This window comes from Corvus kubaryi, unplaced genomic scaffold (genome assembly GCF_017639235.1).
Source record: "Corvus kubaryi isolate FWS band 111438036 unplaced genomic scaffold, C.kubaryi_AGA036_p1.0 37398, whole genome shotgun sequence".
In the NCBI taxonomy this organism is placed as follows: Eukaryota; Metazoa; Chordata; class Aves; order Passeriformes; family Corvidae; genus Corvus; species Corvus kubaryi.
The window spans coordinates 23,338,691-23,359,112 of NW_024581137.1; the positions used below are offsets into that span (position 1 = coordinate 23,338,691).

At 36.7% G+C, this 20,422-nt stretch overlaps 1 protein-coding gene across 3 annotated transcripts in view; it reads right to left on the bottom strand.

Annotated features, from left to right (window-relative positions):
• PLCL2 (phospholipase C like 2) overlaps positions 1-20,422 on the bottom strand; it is a 100,710-nt gene that overhangs the window by 32,619 nt on the left and 47,669 nt on the right. Inside the window, exons 2-4 of one of the 3 annotated variants that reach the window (XM_042043432.1) lie at positions 9,673-12,159; positions 6,095-6,298; positions 2,994-3,082 (exon numbers count right to left, since the gene is read on the bottom strand). In XM_042043432.1, the coding sequence (XP_041899366.1) occupies positions 3,008-3,082; positions 6,095-6,298; positions 9,673-12,159 (2,766 nt within the window). In that variant the 3' untranslated portion in view covers positions 2,994-3,007. Of the gene's footprint in view, positions 1-2,993; positions 3,083-6,094; positions 6,299-6,353; positions 7,129-9,672; positions 12,160-20,422 lie in introns of those variants that run through there. The other 2 variants (XM_042043431.1, XM_042043433.1) reach the window with 2 other exon arrangements.

A 20,422-nucleotide genomic window follows, 5' to 3' on the forward strand; every position in this document is an offset into this window, starting at 1 on the left:
GCTTTGTTTTCAGTTTTTGTGACAGACTAACAGCTACACAATCAGTAACTATTTCAATTCATCTCAAAAACCTGGATCTACAATTGTTATAATTTATTAAACATGGCAAAAACCATTACCTGGGCTATTTGCAATATTAACTTGCAATGAATGATAGATGTTTTCCCTTAGATCTCTTCACCACTGAACTATATCCATTTATTACTTAAATAAAACAGTTCTATTCTGCAGAGAGTGACAATGAAACTAAGCAATACTGTAGAAAGCCAGAGGCAATAATGGAAACAGAGAGACACTGTGTGTTATCGCAATTTAAATACTGCATTTGTATTGCCAACTCTGAAATTTACTGTTTTAACACACATTATAACAATCTACCGCTAAGACTGAGAAAGCTGTTGAAAGTCTAAGCAGCTACATACCTCACATCTCAATGATCTTTGCAAATCTGGGGGCAGCATTAATTCACACAGCTTCCAGAGTACTTAGCTACTTTAGCTAGATCAAAGTTGCAGGAGCTATACCTACTATCTCTAATCTGCTTACTGGAAAAACACACCCTTAATGCAAAAATCAACACAAGCAACGGTCTTTAACAGTTCTTTTCCTGCTGGAGTACCAGGTTAAGTTCAACATTCACTTTAGCTACCATAAAAGATCTAAGAATTTTAAAAGTCTAAAAATTTAATGGTAACTTCATTTCAATATGAGCATTTGAAAGGAAACTTTGTCAAATGCTTTGGAAAATCTAACCAGACTGATCTGCTGTGTCTACATGTTTTTTGACATCAAACAACTCCAAGGGATTAATGAGCCCTTCATTTTATAAAAGTTGTATTGACTCTTCCCCAACATGACACATTTCTCGATGTTTCCTTTATTTTCTTCTTCAAAACAGTTTCTACCCATTTTCACAGTACAGATGTCAGCCTGTCTGGTCTGTAATTTCATCATCTTGCATGGAAATCTCTTAAAACACTGGCACCACACTAACAACTTTGATAGTCAGTTTTAAGTGAGAGAATACACACAACAATTAGCAGTTTTGATACATCAACTCTTGAGATCTTTCAGAACTTTTAAATGAGTATCTCCTCTTTCTGGTATATTATTTTCCCAGTCTTTTGCCTTTTCTTTGTAATATCTTCTGTCAGCATTTCAGTTAGAGATTAATTCTCCAATTAGTCTTTCATAAAGAAGCGTTTCATGTGAAACCTTAATCTCTACAGGTATATGGATGCAAGAAACTAATTAAGTTTTGTGGCTTTACCTCTTTAGATGGGGTTTTCTTTTATACATTGATCAACTAGTGATCTTACACAATCTTTGACAGACTTCCTGTTTCTGGTATTTTCAGAGAAGAGGTTACTGGTATTTTTAAGTCTGTGCAGATCATTCTTGAAATTCTTCACTGTCAGTTTTCTTTTATTTCTTATTTAACCATGGCAGGGTTAAATATCGATCCTGTCTTCCCCATTTGCACATGACTTCAGCTTTTTGGACGACGCTTCTTTTCATGAGGATCTCCTCCATTTTGTTCTCCTCAACTGTTTTTTGATAAGTGGTACATATTAACTTCAAATTCCCCAGGTAGTATCTGTAGAGTGTCTGTGATGTCTGTTCTTTTGACTACCTCTTTTATCTTTTTGTTTTGTTTTATACAGTCATGCTCTCAAGTATAAAAGCAAGGAATAATAGCTTTTCAATCTTCTGTGCAAAGTCCTACGTTCTCTTTTTCATAAGCCAGATAACGCTAAGAGCTAAATTGTAACATGGAACACCCAAGGAGCTCGACTTCAAAGTCATGGGCTCAAGAACAACATTCTGAACCAGCTGGGTTCAGAACACCGCTATCATGGTCTATGCCAGTCACATATTCCTTAGGAAAGGGACCATACGGAAAAAATCTGAATTTTCTTCTCTGCACAATGCAAGTGGTGGGCAGATGTTATAATGTGATTTAAAATCATGTGATATCCAAAGATTGAGTTCTACTACAGGAAATTGGTGACATTGAACTCAGCCTCCTCTGACACAATCAGGAACTGAATATTTAGGCCTATGCAAGAACTGAAGCAACATACTCAGTTTTAGGAGAGAATTACCAGCACTGGATCCAGTATTTTTTGGTTGCCCAGAAGTTTGCAACCTCAAAGAGTAATTTCAGCGAACGAAGACTTCTCAGCTGAATAACTCTGACACATTAGTAGGCTGAGTAGAAATAGAAATGTCTTGCTCCACTTGTTCCCTCAAGATACAAATCTATAACCACAGCATGATGACTGTAATCCTTCTTACTGTATTTGCACAGTAACCATAACCAAGGACCTACATGAACAACAGGTAGCTAATACAGATTTTATCAGCTAAGTGTAACTCAAAACAGATCTGCTTTCCAATGGGATAGAGTCTATCCCTAGGGTGTATATACAAAATCTATTCATTTTGTTTGATTTCATTAAATCAAATACAGACCTATACTGCATTCTGTAGACATTCTGAATTACAAAATAAGCTCAAAATTTAAAAAAAATTTAAAACTACCCACCCCCAGAAACTGAAAAGAAAAAAAAAAAAAAAAAGAACTAGCAGCATCACCTAATTAGGATTTAATAACATCTAACTCTAATTACTGTAGCAGACTTACTTCTTTTTCACACAGGTACAGTTATCTGCCTGTTCTGTGTTAGTTTTTCTCTTAGAAGCAAATGCCTGCTTGCATTCATTGCTTGCTTATCTTCAGCAGATGGGACACTTCATCCTCTACTAAGGGCAAACAGAGAGAGTCTCAACAGTGTCTGGCTTTATTTGTATGATCTCTAGCATATCTTTGCAGTGCTACTATACTCATCACTGAATAATGCTGCAGACTTAGGGGGAGATAATTTCTTTTTCTCCTGCCATAGTATAACTTTTTTAGGTTTACTTACTGTTTATCTTAAAGGTTATAAGACATTAAAAAAAACATGCAATGGTGTGGAAGAGGCACTTGCCTTAACTCCAAGCTTCAGTCTGCAGCACTGATCAGTGATGGGTGTGATGACACCAACAGAGTGCATGCTGAAGTATCACATAAAGGAGGCTGAAGTTCATGAACAAGAGGGAAAAATAAAACATTGTTAAACAGTGAAAAGATGGTAGGGTGAAAAATACTCAGGAGCATGGAGAAGCTAAAGAAAAATACACACCTTAAAATTTTGCCTTTCTCAAAAATTCCTAGCTGTATTTGGTTTTCATTGTCCTGTCCAGTTCCTATTACATGGATAGGAGAGTTTTTTAACACAAGAATAGTACTAGCCTTGGTCACCTAACAGCTCCTCCATTAACAGCACTGAATGCAGACAATTTAAGAAAGCATTATGTGCTATTTTTAAAAGGCAAAAATCCCAAGTATCTACTGATATATTTTTTATTATTATTTACCTCACTGTTTCTTTAAAAAATATATGTACCTATGCTACACTGAAGATAGTCTTTTTTTTCCATGTACCCCTGCAGTATTGCACTTATTTGTAATTATTTCAATGTGGACTGACTGCCTTGCTGCTAAGGTCTTGCATCCTTTCTCACTTTACAGAGCAACAATGAGTCCTTCAAGCATTCCCAATGTAAACAAAATCGGAATAATTAAAATCTTGAATACTACTTTCTATGTTTATTATAATTTTATAGAAAAGAGAGTATTTCTGACAAATAAGAATCCCTTCATTAGATAAAAATATCATGAACCTGAAACAATCACACTTTGAGAATGCCATTACATATGCCACATTGAGAGGACACACAAGGTAACAACAGCCTACCTGTGCGTTTATGATACCAACCAAAGTTTGTTTCATAAACATTTAACTCTATCTTTGTTATCCACACGATTTCATACAGTACTTGACACACTGGAAGTACACAGTTACATAATTCTGACCTATATGGAGGCCTAAACCAGCAGAAAGTAAGACAAGTAGGTAATCATTACTTTGACAGTGCATCTACCCTTTCTCAATTCACAATAAAGAGCTCTCATTATTAAGCAGAATTTTACACCCATGTATTAATTAATCATGACAAAAATATCCCCAAGTCAAAACTAACAAGGTAAGATTTGTGCTTTTGAGGGCTCATTATATTAATATACACCAAAATCATACAACCCCTCCCACCATCTATAAAACTGTCAGACTCCAAACATCGGCCACTATAGCAAATACCAAGATAGGAACTAAACACTGTCACATCTCTTCTCCTCTCCCTGAGGAAAGGATGACACAGATGTCTCCCACATTGTTTCACAATGTGCTTTCAGAAATAAGAGTATGGGAATATGTCTCCCATGGCTGACTTCATTTTCCAGCACACCCTACAGATTTTAATTGTCTAAAATCTTTTGTGAAACTGAACAGAGTATTGACAAAACCCAAATGTCATAAATTGAAATGCATCTCATTATTCTAACTTATAACTTTTATTTGATTAAAATAACCTTAAATTTACTTATCTTCAATATCATTTGGAGCTAGAAGCACTATCATACTCTTTGTTTGAAATTCAGTAGTTGTATTTTAGGGATGAGAAGATGGAAAAATGCTTTTTGCCACTAAAAAAAAGTTGTATTACTTTTACACGTGAAAGTAAAGTACAGATTTCTCAAGTACAGAAATATTCAAATCATGTAAAGAGTATAAGATGTGTGTGGGGAAAAAAACATATGTGAGAGACAAAGAGCAAACCAAATTTAGATTGTAAAGATTTCTGGAGTCATGAGTCACCTTTGTCTAAGTGATATTCAAACAAAACATTTATTCCAGACTTAAAACTAAGATTTTAAGTACCTAGAATAGCTTAATAACTAATAAGCAGCATCACCACATCAGAACAAACTGCAGGTAGAGGCATTTTCATCAAGGAAACAAAACTTCTTTATGAATTACAGCTGTAACCCCAACAATCAAGCTTGTTTGCATCCAAATTATAGTGATATCCTATAAGCCACCACTAAAAGGATACACACTATCTTCTTGTAGCTGTGCTATCATTCCAACCAGATTCTGTCGTATTTACGGCACCACTGAACTACACACACTCTGCCTAAACTGCCAATTATCAATGAGTGCTTTTTTCACTTTGGTATAGCATAATTCCAAAGCTACTTTTTCTTTAGAAAGCAGTTTACAAGATGCATATGAAACTGGGCTACTGGTTTATTTTTCTCCATTTTTTTTCTTTAAATGGCAAGTGACTTGATGCTGCCATGCAAGGTTTCTCATTTTAGCACACAAAATTAATGCAAAATTATCATCACATGAAAGAAAACACCAAATAAATGAATAAATAATCAATTACACTCTGACATTACTTCAGTGGAAGTAAGGAAGACATTTCAAATCACACTTATCTGGATCTTTTTTCCACATTTCAAATTAATGCAAAGCGGATGTAAATCAGTTTTATTGGTGTATTAGTTCTTCCTTCCTTCTTCCTTGCAACGTTTTATTTCCAGTCTCTAAAGACACAATTTATGTATTTACTGAAACATAATGTCTGAAGTTAACATTGCAGTTGCTTACATGTGTAAAAATGCCTAATCAAATGACATCTGTAAGAAAGATAGAAAAAAGGAAAATAAAAGAGCTCGTGTAGAATTTTACACGCCAAGGTGCTTATAAAACTATAATACCTAAAAGCAGTGCCTGGCATTTTTGTATTCTGAGTCAAAGCCTAAATAAACTAAGGTCCACAAAATGTAAAGTAGCAAGAGGTTTATAGATATACAGTAAGTTTCAAACTACTGAAAAACAAGTAAATTAATACATCCTCTTCTTCCTGTTAAATCCTCTTGATTATAACCACTTTACCTTCTGAAGTGTACAAACACCCGTTTGCATGCAGTATATTAATAACCTCTACATTTTACTCTGTATGAAAACACTACTAATTGCTGTACATTCATGGGAATAACTTTCAAGCACAAGTAATGAAACACGAACCAGGAAGTCACAGGTTAAAATGACTTTCAAAACAGGCATGGTATTGTATATTACATATATATTTTTAAAGTGTTTAAATAGACAATACAAGACAACTACAAAGAACTACTCACCATTTCATATGCTGTTACAATCTTTTTCAAGACCTCTGGAACAATCCCTTGGAGCTCCATAGATGGATACTGATCACTGAGATTCATTACTACCAAGGGTGTATTATCAGGTCCAACCAAGTGCATAGACACTGCCAAAATGCACTGCATAAGATTCGCTACAGGGGAGAGGCCACATAATTCTTTGAATGAAACTACTGCATTCTGCAAAAAGGAAAGAAAGAGTTTCCTTTACAGTTAAATATGAAATTTAAAGTCTTCTTCTTTCCGGATAAAAGACTTTACTGTTATACTTGAGCTACAATGCTGAGCTACAATGCTGAGCTACAATTACCACAGCTTTTCCCTGAAGAACTGGCAGTTTTCAAAAGCAACCAGTATTACACATACTTTTACAAAAATCTTGAAAATTCAAGTAATTCAGTATATGCCACAGAAAAAAACATCTATGTAGAACAAGTACATCTCTCTATCATGGCTAAAACTAACTATGGAAATAAACAGGTTCTAAAACATGCTGGTTAAATATTTTTATATATTTTGAAAAATTTTAAGACACTTTTTAAATGCCACCAAGAGAAACAAAATATTAGATGCTGAATGTCCCAATTAAGCAAAGTGAAGTCGAAGGAGGAATTCAGCACATTTGTAACTTTAAACATACCTGAACTACAGTCCAGATGTACTGTGGATTTGCTGGCTCCCATTTGGTGTGATTCACAAACCCAGCACTCCACTATTGATGTGTTCCTATCATAGAGTCACTTCAGTAAATTTTTTAAGGTACTTTAACTTAAATACTGATTCTGTACCTTTCCCTAAGATTTCTTACGGTTTTATTTTATATCCAGTATGGTAGAACAGAAAGCCACATAGCCAAGCTTAAACTTGAAGAAAATTTACAGCATTGGAACTACGTGACTCCAAGTAGCCACTGACATTCCATGATGGGAGTATTGTCAGCACTGTACTGAATTTAGGATTTTGGTACCGATTGGGAACTGGTGATCTATGGCAGTCTGGAGTTTGTGTTCCTGCAGGAAATAAAAACAAAAATATGGTATATTTAAGTTACAAATGTGCTCAGTGCTCCTTTCTCTCATGTCGCACCCATGCAGGGCATCTGGTACAGATTTTCATTTTACTCCAAACCACTTTCCATCTTGCTGGCACGGTGAGACTCATTTGTGAACATGTCTCCTAGAAAGGCATAAAGCCAACCTTAACACAAACAGGAATCAAATGTGAAATATTTTGCTGTCCCTTTATGAGACAAATACCAAAGCAGAGCATATTCATGCAAAATTATGTGAACACTAAATTGCACCTACCCAGTCACTTAAGAGTGTACTTTAAGTAAAAGTCCAGGAAACAGAAACTTCTTGTATCAGCTGATGTACAATGACACAATAATTACACAGCTCAAGAGACAGACATTGGGAAGTCCATTCAAACAGACTTTGCTTGAGATAAGTACCATGGTTAAGCCATTATGAACAACCATTTTACAGAGAGGTTAACGAGGACCCAGGGATTGTATATATTCATTAATGACAGGCAGGACAGGACTAATATGCGCTACTACTATAACTCTTGCATTTGGACTTCCAACTCTACATCCAGAGACTATTCCTCATACTGTTAAGTAACTTAGACATGCAACATCACATCCAGTTCAATCACCCATATTATACTTTTATCAGTGATTAATATGCAACAAGTAATGAGCTATGACATCAGCTTTTGTCATGGTAATATAGGAACAAAAGAAACAAAAAACGCTATTCCTATACAGATTTAGAGAAAATATTAAAATCACTGTTGCACTTTTTCTTTTTTCCTCTTCTTCCATCTTATATTAGAAAAACCAAACTAACCAACTTTGCCCTCTATAATCTGGCTTCTGAGGATATTATGAGGATATAATGGTCATAAAGCCATTACCATTTATAACATAACATTTCAGTAAAATGGAAATTAAACAAATCTCACATTCCCTGACATAAATTGATACTTAGTATAATTGAGTGGTTTATTTGCTTTTATTAGCTGTAAAAACTTAGTTACACAGAGTTTAAATGGTGCACATGATATAATCTGTTAGCAAAGTTAAGAAAAACTAATCTTCCCTCATGTGCCTAAAATATCTTTTCGATAGCATTTTGAGAGATAATGACAAATTTAGTTGATAGCACATCTTTCAAACTGACAGAATTAAACACATAAAATACTTTTTAATATCTCATGTTCAAAGGAACCCCACTGTAGAGCCTGTTTTCAATTATATCGTTATATGTGCATACTGCAGCATGCACATTTAAGAGTTTAATGTAGCTACACAAAATTCTGTTTTCATCACTTCCTCAACTCAGTTCTTCCTTGAAAAGTATCTTAAAATAAGGTATTCTTCATATGACAGAATTCTAGCCTTCAGTAGGTTAACTACAGGTAAAGTTCATTTTACATGCAGCCTGTAATTTGAAACATTTATGAGTCCTTATCATTCCTTTTTTTATTATCTTTTAAAAGAGCAAATTTATGTACCAAGTGGAATAGGAGAGATGCATGATGATTTACTAATTTCTTCTTTCATATAAAGCTAGTTTTAAAATTGTATTACTATTAGAATATCTTTAATATAAGATTATTCACAAAGGAAATTTATATACACTGATGTGCCTTTAAAATCCAGAATCAGGTCTCAGACATTTCCTTTAATCGCTTTTCCCTTAACACTATATAACAGCAAGAGGATTTGATAGATCAATCCACTTGAAATTACAATTCTTAATTTTGTTGATCACTACTAGTATTCCATCAGAAGTTCCTGAATAGTTAAAAGTTTTATTAAATAGAACATAACTTATTCCATTTCTAAAAGGGGTTTACATGGAATCTCCAAATAACACATTTTTTGAAGCGAGATCTCTTGGCTTTCACAAAACCAAGCACCTCAGCCTGCACTTTTTCCCTAAATTCCATGTGTTTACTAACATGATGTTTAAAGTATGACAACTTCTTCTAGAAGACACCTTCTAATACCTTAGTGCTAATGCCATGTATTTCTAACATAACTACGAAGAATCATGGAAAGCAGATCTTTCTGAAAGTACTCCCTTCTATTTGGGAATTAAGAAAAACCATAACTTTGGTGAAACTATGCTAAACATTCTTAGATGTACAAGTAAGGTCTCTGATAAGCATTAAAGTCTCCCTTTTCTATCTGTTGTATATTCCTCCCACATTTCTACTTAATTTTTAAAAACTAAAATACCGCCATACTTTCTTTTAGTGTATTTCTAATATTCCTTCAAAGACATAGGATGAGTCAACAGGGTTGAGTTCCAGCACCGAAGTCCTATTTCCAGTTCACATTCAACAAAATACACATGTGCATTCAAGGTTACATCAACAGACAGTTCACCTAAAAGGCTACTCTGACATGATCCATTCTTAAAGCTGTTCAGCATTAGACTCAAATAATTCAACATACAAGACACTTAAAAAAGCATATATTCCATATGTATCACAATACAAAGGTACACATATGAACCAATAAACTGATTATAAAACTGTACCTGCATATTTTCTCTCAAATCCGTAGCATCCCGAATAGGTTGGAGGGCATTCTTGAACACTTCATCTATTGTTTTAATCCATAATGTTCTCATAGAAGCATATTCCCTTGATTTCTTGCCCTTCCTCACAGAGAGGCCCCGCTTATGAGGTTTCCCACCACCCCTTCGATTAGTAATGGCCACATGCACAAACAAGGAAGCATGAGCTAAACTTTCACCAGTCAATGACTGCAGAGGAACGTGCCGATAACCAGTCTGGAGACACTCAAAGGGAATAGTGTACTGCCCAATAAACTCGTCCCCAATGTAATCATCATCCAGCACTACAAAACGCACCATAGCTAGCTCTGGTAAATTTATTTGAAATTCAAAGCTTTCATCAAAAATTGGATTATCCCCATTCTGATGCATAGTTTTCGTCCTTTGCTCAGCACAGTCAGCAGGGATTCCATGTATTTCAACATAGACGTAAGGATCCACAACATCACCTTTGGCACCTGATCCTTTCGGTTTAGGGAAGTTTTGCCCACTAATGATCTTAATATGAAGCAGCTGAGGTGAAACTCCAGGCACGGTGTCTTTTGTATTTGCGCTAAAGAAGGAAACTTCTTCTCTCATGATAGCAGGACGAAGGACGTAGCCACAGTTTCCGTTTTGTCGAAACCAACCAATGTTAAGGTCCATCATTAAGCCAGGCGTTTGGAAGTTCATTGCTACTATCTGACAACCACATTTCCAGAAGTCCTGAGGATTCATATTACTAGAGTCAATCCTCATAGGACTGGGGAAAACCCTTGCGAGAAAACGTTTGTTATAATTTACAAAGTCTCCTGGGTTTTCGTTGGCATATTTGCTAGCAAGCACTTCGTTAAAGGAGCACACTTCCCAGTACTTCTGGAGCTGAAATGAAACTTGAAACTCTTTGAACTGAACTGATTTACATATGCTTACCAACTCAGAGAGATCTCTGCAGAGCTGGAATCGTTTCCCTGTCATTGAGTTTTGCTGTTCTACCCCCTCTTTCGCCACTCTCTGTGACATTTCTGCTCCTTCATCTTCATCTGTAACATCTCCCTCTACTCCAGAACAATTAGCAGAAAGCTTCTTTGCTTTAATTAGTATTTTCCCTTTAAGTGATTCCGGTGATGGAAGATAAGACTCTTCAATGTTTGGAGACTGCGTATGTAATTTGTCCCCCAAAATTTTCTTCATGTGTTGTACCATTACTTTCTGCTGCTTAATAGAACAATGATTTTCTAAACACAAAATAAGAGGGTATTCTGAAGCAAAAAAGGCATACTTGTTAATAATGTCAATCACACTACGGAAGACAATTTGTGATGTCATTGTATGCCCTGTGTAAATCACGGGCTCATTATCCGGACCATCCCAGACATCCAGTTCAACACTTCGACAACCCATTTTTAGAGCACGAATGTAACCTGTGATGTCAGAAGGCCCTCGAAACTGATCCTCTATCAAGTATGTATTATGAGATGAATTTATAAAATAATGAGATAAAGGTTGTTTCATATCTTGACAAACTTTTTTATGTTCTGGATCAAATATGTGGCAGTCGGGTGAAGTAAGGTAATTTGTAAACCCATCTATAGAAAGACAACCCTTTTCCTGGCCCTCTTTGGCTGGCTCATATTTCTGAATAATTTCAAGGCTTATTTCTTCTGTGACCTGTGCCATACCCTGCTCTGCTTCCAAAAACATCATGAGGTCCTTGGTATCTAGAAATTCTTTATTGCTTGAAAACTGAACTAACAGGAAATAGATTTCAGGTCTGGTACAAAGTTCATGAAAAACTTCAATAAATTCTTCTTTTGTTACTTCAGTACCAGTTTTTTCCCTGGATCTATGTAACTCCTTGAATTTCAATTCAATTTTATTAGTTTTTAAACCAGGGTTTAAGTCTTTTATAAATTGTACAGCATCACATAGGGGTATATGTCCCAAATTATCTACATCTGATTCACTGAACATTTGTGAAAGCCACGAAGTCCGCATATTATCTTGAGTAGTTCCTAGCATATCTAGAGTATGTTTTCCATAAGAAATCAGGTATCTTAAGCCAGTAACCCAAATATTTGCAACATCTGCTGAGTTAGCAACCAGATCTAGTGACTCATAATTTTCTCCATATATAATTGAAAATGCACAATCTTCTGATATCTGGTCATATATTCCATTGCTGCGAAAAATATCTGTATTTTTTCCTGTTCTTACTTCTTTGATTGACTTGATATCAATCTTTGCTTTTTCAGAATCCTTTTTCGAAGGTTCCCAGCGTAGAGACTGCATATCAGCATCCAAAAGAAAGTATCGGTGATACACCCTGGAGTTGGATCGGACTTTTTTGAGTTCAGAGCCTTCCACCATGGCGTTGATACAGTCGCTTGCACTGCTGATCTTCTTCTCTGTGGGCATGCTGCTGAATGACACAGTCTTCTTCCTTTCTCGTTTCTGTTTCGTACCATCCTAGTAAACAAAGAGGGGGGGGGAGAAAAAAAATAGTGTATCAGTATGATTTTGCTCAACATTGAAACAGGTTTCAATTTAAAGCTGAAAGTTCATCAAGTAGTTCAATAATGTCTATGTGATGACCAGTAAGATGGAAATTCTTACTGGAATCATCACAGTGAAAATACTAATAATAGTTTTCTATTTACTCTTGCTTTTATAACTAATCTTGCAGATTTTTTTTTTAAGTATTTTTGATGAACACAAAATTAAAAAAACAAGTTTTCGATGCTAACAAAACAATAATGCTGTATTATTGCATATATGTATATACATTTTATTTTATGAGTTGTATCTTAGAGAGAGAACAGGTTCTGAAGTCAAGGCAGTAGGAAGCAAGCTTTTCTCTGAGTCCTTATACAGTCCTACAGATACTTGCCAAAGTTGTCAGTACAGAATATAATGCTTTAATACCGTGCTGACAGGGTCCTTGTGAACACCAGAGAAACATTAATACACAATTAACTACATAAAATCCATGGGACATGGTCCTAACCACATAAAATCCATAGGACATGGCCCTAATCTAAGCATACAAGACATTAACAGCACTTCTTTATGCATAGCTCCCTTCACCAGAGCACCCATCCATGTTCTTCCCACAGACTGCCCACAGCACTCACACATCCCTCCCCTACAGCAGGAAAATACCCATGACAGTCTAAAGAAGCTGGACAGAAACACAAGGAACTGGACTGGAGCAGATGTAATTCCCTGCAAGTTCTGAGTTTCAGAAAATACAGCAGTGACTCAGAAAGAAACTTCTGAGAGAGTTTAACTGTTTCCAAAGAACCTTCATGTCTTTAGAAAGGACTGGAATGGAAAACGTGGTCATGAAGGGAAGCAAAAGTGATTCACCATTGCTCTTAAAGCAATGAGATAACCCAGAGGTCTTACTTTACTAGAGAAAGCTTGGGTATATCAGGATATATAAGCATTAAAAAAAGGAAAAAAATTCATTTAGCTACCTCTATTGTACCTGTTTGTGGTAATTAAAACAAGTGCAAGTAAATCAGCAACACAGGTCTTAAGTACAATCAATTTCATAAGAACTGAATTTAAGAAACTTGTGTGCTTTCATTATCTGCATTTTCTGAGACTGAAAAACGCTGGGGTTTTTTTCTGAAAGCAACGTGTCTTGATGACCTAACTTTTAGTCTGAAATAACACTTGCATTAAAAAATATTTTTATATTAGATATTCTAATTAGAAGTGTTCTCCTTATAAACCAGCCCAGCTCAAAAAATTACTTTTCCAGCTTTGTAAAAAAAAAAAAAAAAAAGAATGTTGATATTCCCTCTGCTCCAGTGCAAATCAGCATTGCTTAAATGGCAGAAAGGAAAGTGAAAGAAAACTTCTAATGATTGCTGCGCTGAACAGATGTTCAGAGAAAAACCATCCATTACAAAATGCATTTCCAGTTCAGGGCACATGTGCTGTATGTTTAATTTCATTAAATTAAAAATGCAGAGTCCTTGTTTTGTAATTTAATTTATAAGCACCTGAAAAGTCTTTCATTGAAAACAATGATTAGTAAAGTGAGCAGACTTAATATTAGCTGTTCTGTGTTTGAGAAAATTAATCAACCATACTATTCTTGCACCTTTAATGACAGCAGAATTTGCTTTATTCAAGTTCTCAAGAGACCAGTAAAAGCGAATAACCCTGCAGAGGACTGTTTTATTTCTAACTGCAGATCAAACACCTGCAATGGATACTGCACATGGTTGACTCTCGGAATCTCACTACATGTAGTTTAGGCATAAGGATTGTTTTCAAACAACAGCAAATTTCCTTAACTTAAAAAAAAAAAAAAAATCAAATGTGATTTTTGTTTACAGAGGTTTTTGTTCTATTTTAAGCCTAGCTTGTTTGTCTACCTGTTTATATCTCCTAACATGAAAAAGTGGTGAAGGACAGTTCCACGTAAATGAGCAATGACATTCCTGCCTGGTACTTCAGGGCTTGGAATTAAGCATTTTGAAACTCCTTAATGCTCTAGATTTCTCAGTCACAGACCTGAGAGAGGAATACACTTCTCAAACTGTTGAGTGACAGACAACTGACAGATAACCTCCTGACACCAGAACCATCAATGCCTGGCAAGTATTACCTTGCCTGACCATGACCAGAAGAAAGGTCTCTATGATCAGGACTGTATCTGATCCAAGACACTGAACAGCAAAAGAAAAGAAATATCTTCCATTTCTTGATACCATCTGATGTAAACAAGCCCATCTCAAGGCAGCCCCATTGCCAGCTCTAGTTACTGAAAGCTTAAACTGGAGTTCATGCATGTGGATCAGAGGAGTAATTCAATGTATCACCTGCAAGATAATTTTGCTTGCCTGCCAGATGAATTCGCAGCCAGTTCACCAGTACCCTTCATTTTTGCAGGGTAAAGCAGTCTAGCCACTCCGATTATTTATATAAAGCCAGCACCACAGTGTGAATGACTGTGAAAACATTCTGAGCTCCAGAACACCCTTCATAAGTTTTTGCTTCTCGAGAAATCAATAATCCTGAGCTACCAGACGGCCTGTGCAAGTCCCCATCCCAGCAGAGACACGGCAGTCATGATCAATGTGCATGAACAGAGTAACTTCAAGGATATTTTACCAAAGACACTGGCGAGAAGTATTCACCTGTCTGAAAAACCTGCTTTTCTGAAAAGACACAGAAAAAAACTCTCACTCCACAAGCTGAGAATGCAATTGCATAGACCATGCACAAACTGTGTGAAATTCATTTGTGAGTCTTGGCAATATTGTCTGGCATGGAGGAGACAAATTTATTCTAAGATGTGGAGGATTTTACCCTGAAAGTGAGGTGGCATTCATGAACTGGGTTAAGTCTCTCTTGGCCTTAGGTCTGCCTTGAATCAAAAAGAATGGCATATCAGAAAACTATATCTGAACAAACACAGGAGTGACTTCTTGGCATTCATGAGACTTAACAGGGTTCTTGCTGTTCAACATGCTCAAAGTGACACTGACTCTACAGTGCAGATGCATAATTCAGTCCAGAGCAGCAGCTACAATTTTCGTGCTGAAACAACTTTCAATCATTCTAGGATCTCTTGCACAATGAAGACCGTGCCAATCCTCAGTTTATAATGTCCTACCATCAATTACAGGATTTCCCCTAAAGACTGCCTGGGCTTCATCAGGCTTAAACACTGAAACCAGAACAACCACCTCATCAATACATTTCTTAATACTATTTATGCCCTAGCCAAGGTCACCTGCAAGATGTTTTGAGGAACAGACAAGACCACAGATAAAACTGTTTTGAAACATTGCTCATAACCACTACAAGCGACTACACGGAGTTTAGTTTATCCAGGAGTTCCTAACAAGCATCTAGCAGTTTAAAAAACAGAAATAATCCCAGCTGTCACCTGTGGCACTTAAGAGACAGACACAGCTGGAGAAAATGGATTAAAAGCACAAGGAGGGAAGAGTATATCCATGATAACTTTTTTAATGCCTCTCAAGGTACCAACAAAGAAACAGCTATGTGACAAGACAGCACTATCTACAAAATAGAATCCTGGAGACAACAGAGAATCTTGAATCAGACACTGAGAGAGGTACACATAATCCCTGAAAGCCAACGCTTTTAATTTATGCAACTTTATGATAAAATTACTTAAAAGGCAGTTCAAATAACCACTGGTACTGATAGGGACAGCAGTAGAGTTCAAACAGAGATTTATTTGATAATGTAATAGATCAGGATGTCAGAGGAAATGATGAATAGTGTAAGGTTTGTAAACATCTCCTAAAGAAAAGGAAGCAGAGAGTGAACTTTATGACCTGTAAATGCCCAAATGAATCATGCCCCAGAAGCAGTACTTAAAAAATATTTAAACACCAAGTTGCCAAGATGTTTAGGTACCATTTGGTCCAGTGGAATTAAGAACACTTACAGCCCAAAGCAGGGGCTTGCCAACCCCGTCAAAGTGGTACATGTGGGGCTTCAGCAAGAGTACAGTGCAGAACACGCTATCCACCTGCCAATACAGAATGGTCCTCACACTGGCCCATGCAAACTCTGGAGATGGGTGCATGACATCCTGCCTCCCTCTCCATGACTAAAGCCGCCTGCAGATTTGAGGTGGTAGTTTCTAGACTGGAAAATCCAGGCCTCTATCTGCATTTAGCCCACTAAGGTACTCTTTTTAGAACAGAGGACTTCAAAAAGAAAAGACAATGGTAACAAGAGGAAGTGGCACAATGGCAGATTTCTAGAGCACTCGTCTGGGAAGTGAAAGTCCCTGATGTCATAAAACATAAACATTTCACTTGGTGACCCTGAATGCAAAATGTAGTCCACATAGCAAGGACCTGAACACTGAATTTTGTCCTCTCAATACACACCTCCCCAGGTGGACAGGTCTCCTGCTGCTACTTGTTTATGCTCTAACCATACAGAATTTCCATTCATTTTTATATGCCAGAGGTTCACCAAAGTGTGGAAGTCAGCTCCATGCTAGTGTTGAGAGCATGAGCACTCCAAGATGCCCAGGCAGAGGGATCAGAGCCCAACCACTCCATGAGTAGGCAAGTGCTCTGCCGGCCAAGTGATTACATAAGAAACAAGAACACAAAAGACCCCCTGAAGTGCAGCACCTCACTGCAGGCTTTTTGATTGCCAAGGGCTGAGCTTCGACAACCTCTGAGAAAACTCACACACCTTGAGGCAACGATGGTACACAGTCTGTAGAAGCTACAATCCCAAGAATGCCTACTTAGTTCATTCCAAACAGAAACAAGACAAATGTCAGCCATTCAGCCTAGCAAGGTCTGTACATAGGCATAGTAATAAGACTGCAATCAGGTACAGTGTCTCAAGAGCTTTCAATTTTTTCTTTATTTTTTTTTTGCAAATAAGTTCTGAATTAAGTGGCATGCTTGTGAACCTGAAAGATAGTGGTGTGCCAATACTCTGAGCAATTACAGGTGAGTAGGTGAGAAGAAAGGCCCGACTTAGTGTGGTAATTTAAATTTTTATCCAATTACACCATTATTTCATGTCATAAGGTGTGAAAGCTGTTTTAGATATAATTTAGTGTACATCTGTAGCCAACAGTGTCAGTAAAATTCATTACTTTTTGATGAGAATAGGCAGACTGATGATCTTCATAATGAACACACAGTGAACTACTCTTCTGACACTATACAGCTCATTGATGACTTGTTTTTTACAGTAGATGTGATACGTACGTAGCCAATTTGAGTACAAGACCTGCCTGTTTTTACCAAATGCAATTCAGCAGTAATTGCAAAATCGCCTAGCTTGAAGACATGATGTATAACAAGCCTATTTCAGGAAGTAGTAAGTTAAACAAAAATTGATGCTCTGTTTATTTAATTAAAATTCTTAAGCATTTTTCTTCAAGACAAAAAACTTGAATTTCATAGATTTTCTTCATACTTAAGAAAGCATGTCTATATATAGTTAAGTCTAGTCAAAGGAAAAAAACCACATTTATTTAAGTCAGCACTTTAAAATATTCATTTTCTAAATGCATTTTGTTAAAAACATTATAGTATCAGTAATTTGTTCTTTTCCAAGGTTCCACCTGTGGTTTTAGAGATATAAATGCTAGTGTGGATGAGCAAATGTGCTACAAGTGCAACGTCAATCATATTATCTTTATCTCTGCAAATATTTTTAGCACAAAAATATTTAGGGTTTTCTTTGAAAAAACACCTGTAACTGAAACAGCAATAATGAACAGGACCACTTGTTTTTGCAAGCACATATGAAAAAATAAATTATATTATGTATAGTTTTCCTGTGCATAGCTGCCAACTCATTCTACAACATAGAATGCAGTATTATAAAAGAGGCTAAGCAAGTTTTTGTGTGAAAGAGGCAGTAGAAAAAAAGGAAGGAAAATAAAAGGTAACTCAAATCAGCAACGGTTTCTGTATCTTTGATACACAAAATTAAGCATTGATTTCAAGAGTTTTATGCAGTTAAAGGCAGAGTGAGAGTCTTCTTTGGAAGAAGGTGAGGGAAAAGGGAGAAAAGAACTGTGCAGGAGAAAGGAGAGAGGTGGTGGTGCAGAAAAGGCACTTCACCATCAGGAGCCATGTCCCTGAAGGCAGGAGCTCGGAGCTCTACATCCTTGCCTTCGATGCACCCTCTCTCCGCCTTATTCTCCTGGAATCAACAACTCAGCAGAAGAATCTGCTGACAACCACCACTCAGCCCCTCTCTTCCAGCCAAGCATCTTCTTTTCCTAGTCAGCACCTTTTAATTTGCCATTACCAGGAGATCCTTACTAACACAGTGACCCGGATTCACTAAAAGGCACGTACTTTTTAATGCTGTAACACAGCTGTCCAAAGCTTCCAGAGCATGTGGAAACCAAAACAAGAAAAAACTCTTCAAGTAATCAGCAGTTCAGCTGACAGGATCCCAGATGCTTCAGAAATGGCACGTGTTAAATCAGACTGTGTCCAGCAGTTTCTGTAGCCACTGTTTAACTGCACACAGCTCCAAGCAGTAAAACAAAAGTAGAGTCCTCAACTGAAATAACAATCATTTGAGGAGAGACAAAACATCAGCTATTTGGAAAACACAAGTCCTCCCACTTGTTGTGAATCACTGTATTTGTGCCCAGCATTTAAATATTTCCCCAAACTGGTACTCATGACATATCTGTTGTTTGTAGAAATCTTTTAAGAAAAACATATTTTTCTAATGTGCGGAGGGTTGACCCCAGCCAGATCCAGTTAAACAATGTCATAAATAACAACGAGGAGGAAAGAAAATACGATTAGTTGAACAAGTAACAACTCTTTTTTTTTTTTTTAACCTCTTTTTTTTACTAAAGGAATTCTGTACTTAAAGGATTATGGACACAGGTGCAAGTCTTAGCTCAATATTCAAACAAAAATTACCTATATTATTTCACATGAGCAAACTGCATGTTTCATGATACAGGTAAACCAATTCCCTCTTCAAACCCTCTTCAAAACACTCATTTTCTGTCCTGTGTCTTCCTCCTCCTGCCCCAGTTGTGCCTCTGTTCTCTCCAGTTCAGCTTCTCAGGCCCTCATTAGCACCTGTCTGACACACAGTAAGTTAACTTACCTCACTACCTCAGGAAACAAAAAAATCTATTTTCTTCCAAATTAGTTTTCTGCAATTTTAGTGAGCTGAAACAATTTTCCATGTGACCAGCTAAGTATCAGAGCTGGTTCAAAATAACCACCAGAAACAAAGAACCAATTAAAAATGGGAGGAAAGAACAGTCACTCACTTTTATCAAGAAATTAATTCTATTAAAATCAATGTAGGTGAAACGCTTCTGTTGAAATCCAATCTTGCATGAACTGACAGTAGAGTTTTATGTCATTAGGTGTTGTTGTGGACTTGGTCATCTTAAAGGACTTTTCCAACACAAACAATTCTATTAGGGAAAACAAAATCCCTCATCTTGGTCTACCTGACAGAGTACAGCAACAATTTCGTAAACATATAAAACATAAAGGCAAGCTATAAGAACTGCCAACACCACAATAACAGAATAACAAATATAACAAATAACAGAATTGAGGTTCTCAGGCTCTTGGGCTCATTTTGTTCTGCCTCATTTCAAGAAAACAGGACACCAGAAAATTTATGAATCTATGATATGAGAAAGATCACTTTCACACCACCTATTAGACAGAGCAGAGAAAAACGGTAGCCTGTGCTGGCCTTGTTGCTGTTATAGCAGGCAATTTAACTGGAAAGACTGTGACTGCAATGAGCCAGGAAATAACAGGATATGGTTTTGCAAATAAAGTCTAGACTAAAGGGTTTCTTTACAAAACTTCCTACAGAAGAGCTTATTTAGTCATTTGATCAGTTTAGCAAGAGTAAAGAAACCATCTTTTAATACGTCTTTGATGATGCTGTCTTACGTATCCTTCGGTATTTCATTATTCAAGTTGTCTCACAGGATGTCACAAGGGAGCTGTCCCTGACTCTCTGCCATGTGGTGTAGGTACAGATTCACAGAATATTCTGAGTTGGAAGGGACCCACAAGGGATCATCAAGTCCAAGGCAGATGCTTCTTCCACGAAGATGCCGAAGACATCCATGGGCATGATGCTGCTTGCTGCCTTCTCACTCAGCTCTTACTTAAACCCACTCCATATTCTTTTGAAGAGAAAGTAAACAATCTGAAATTGCTTATTCTGCTGAAAATAAAGGAGT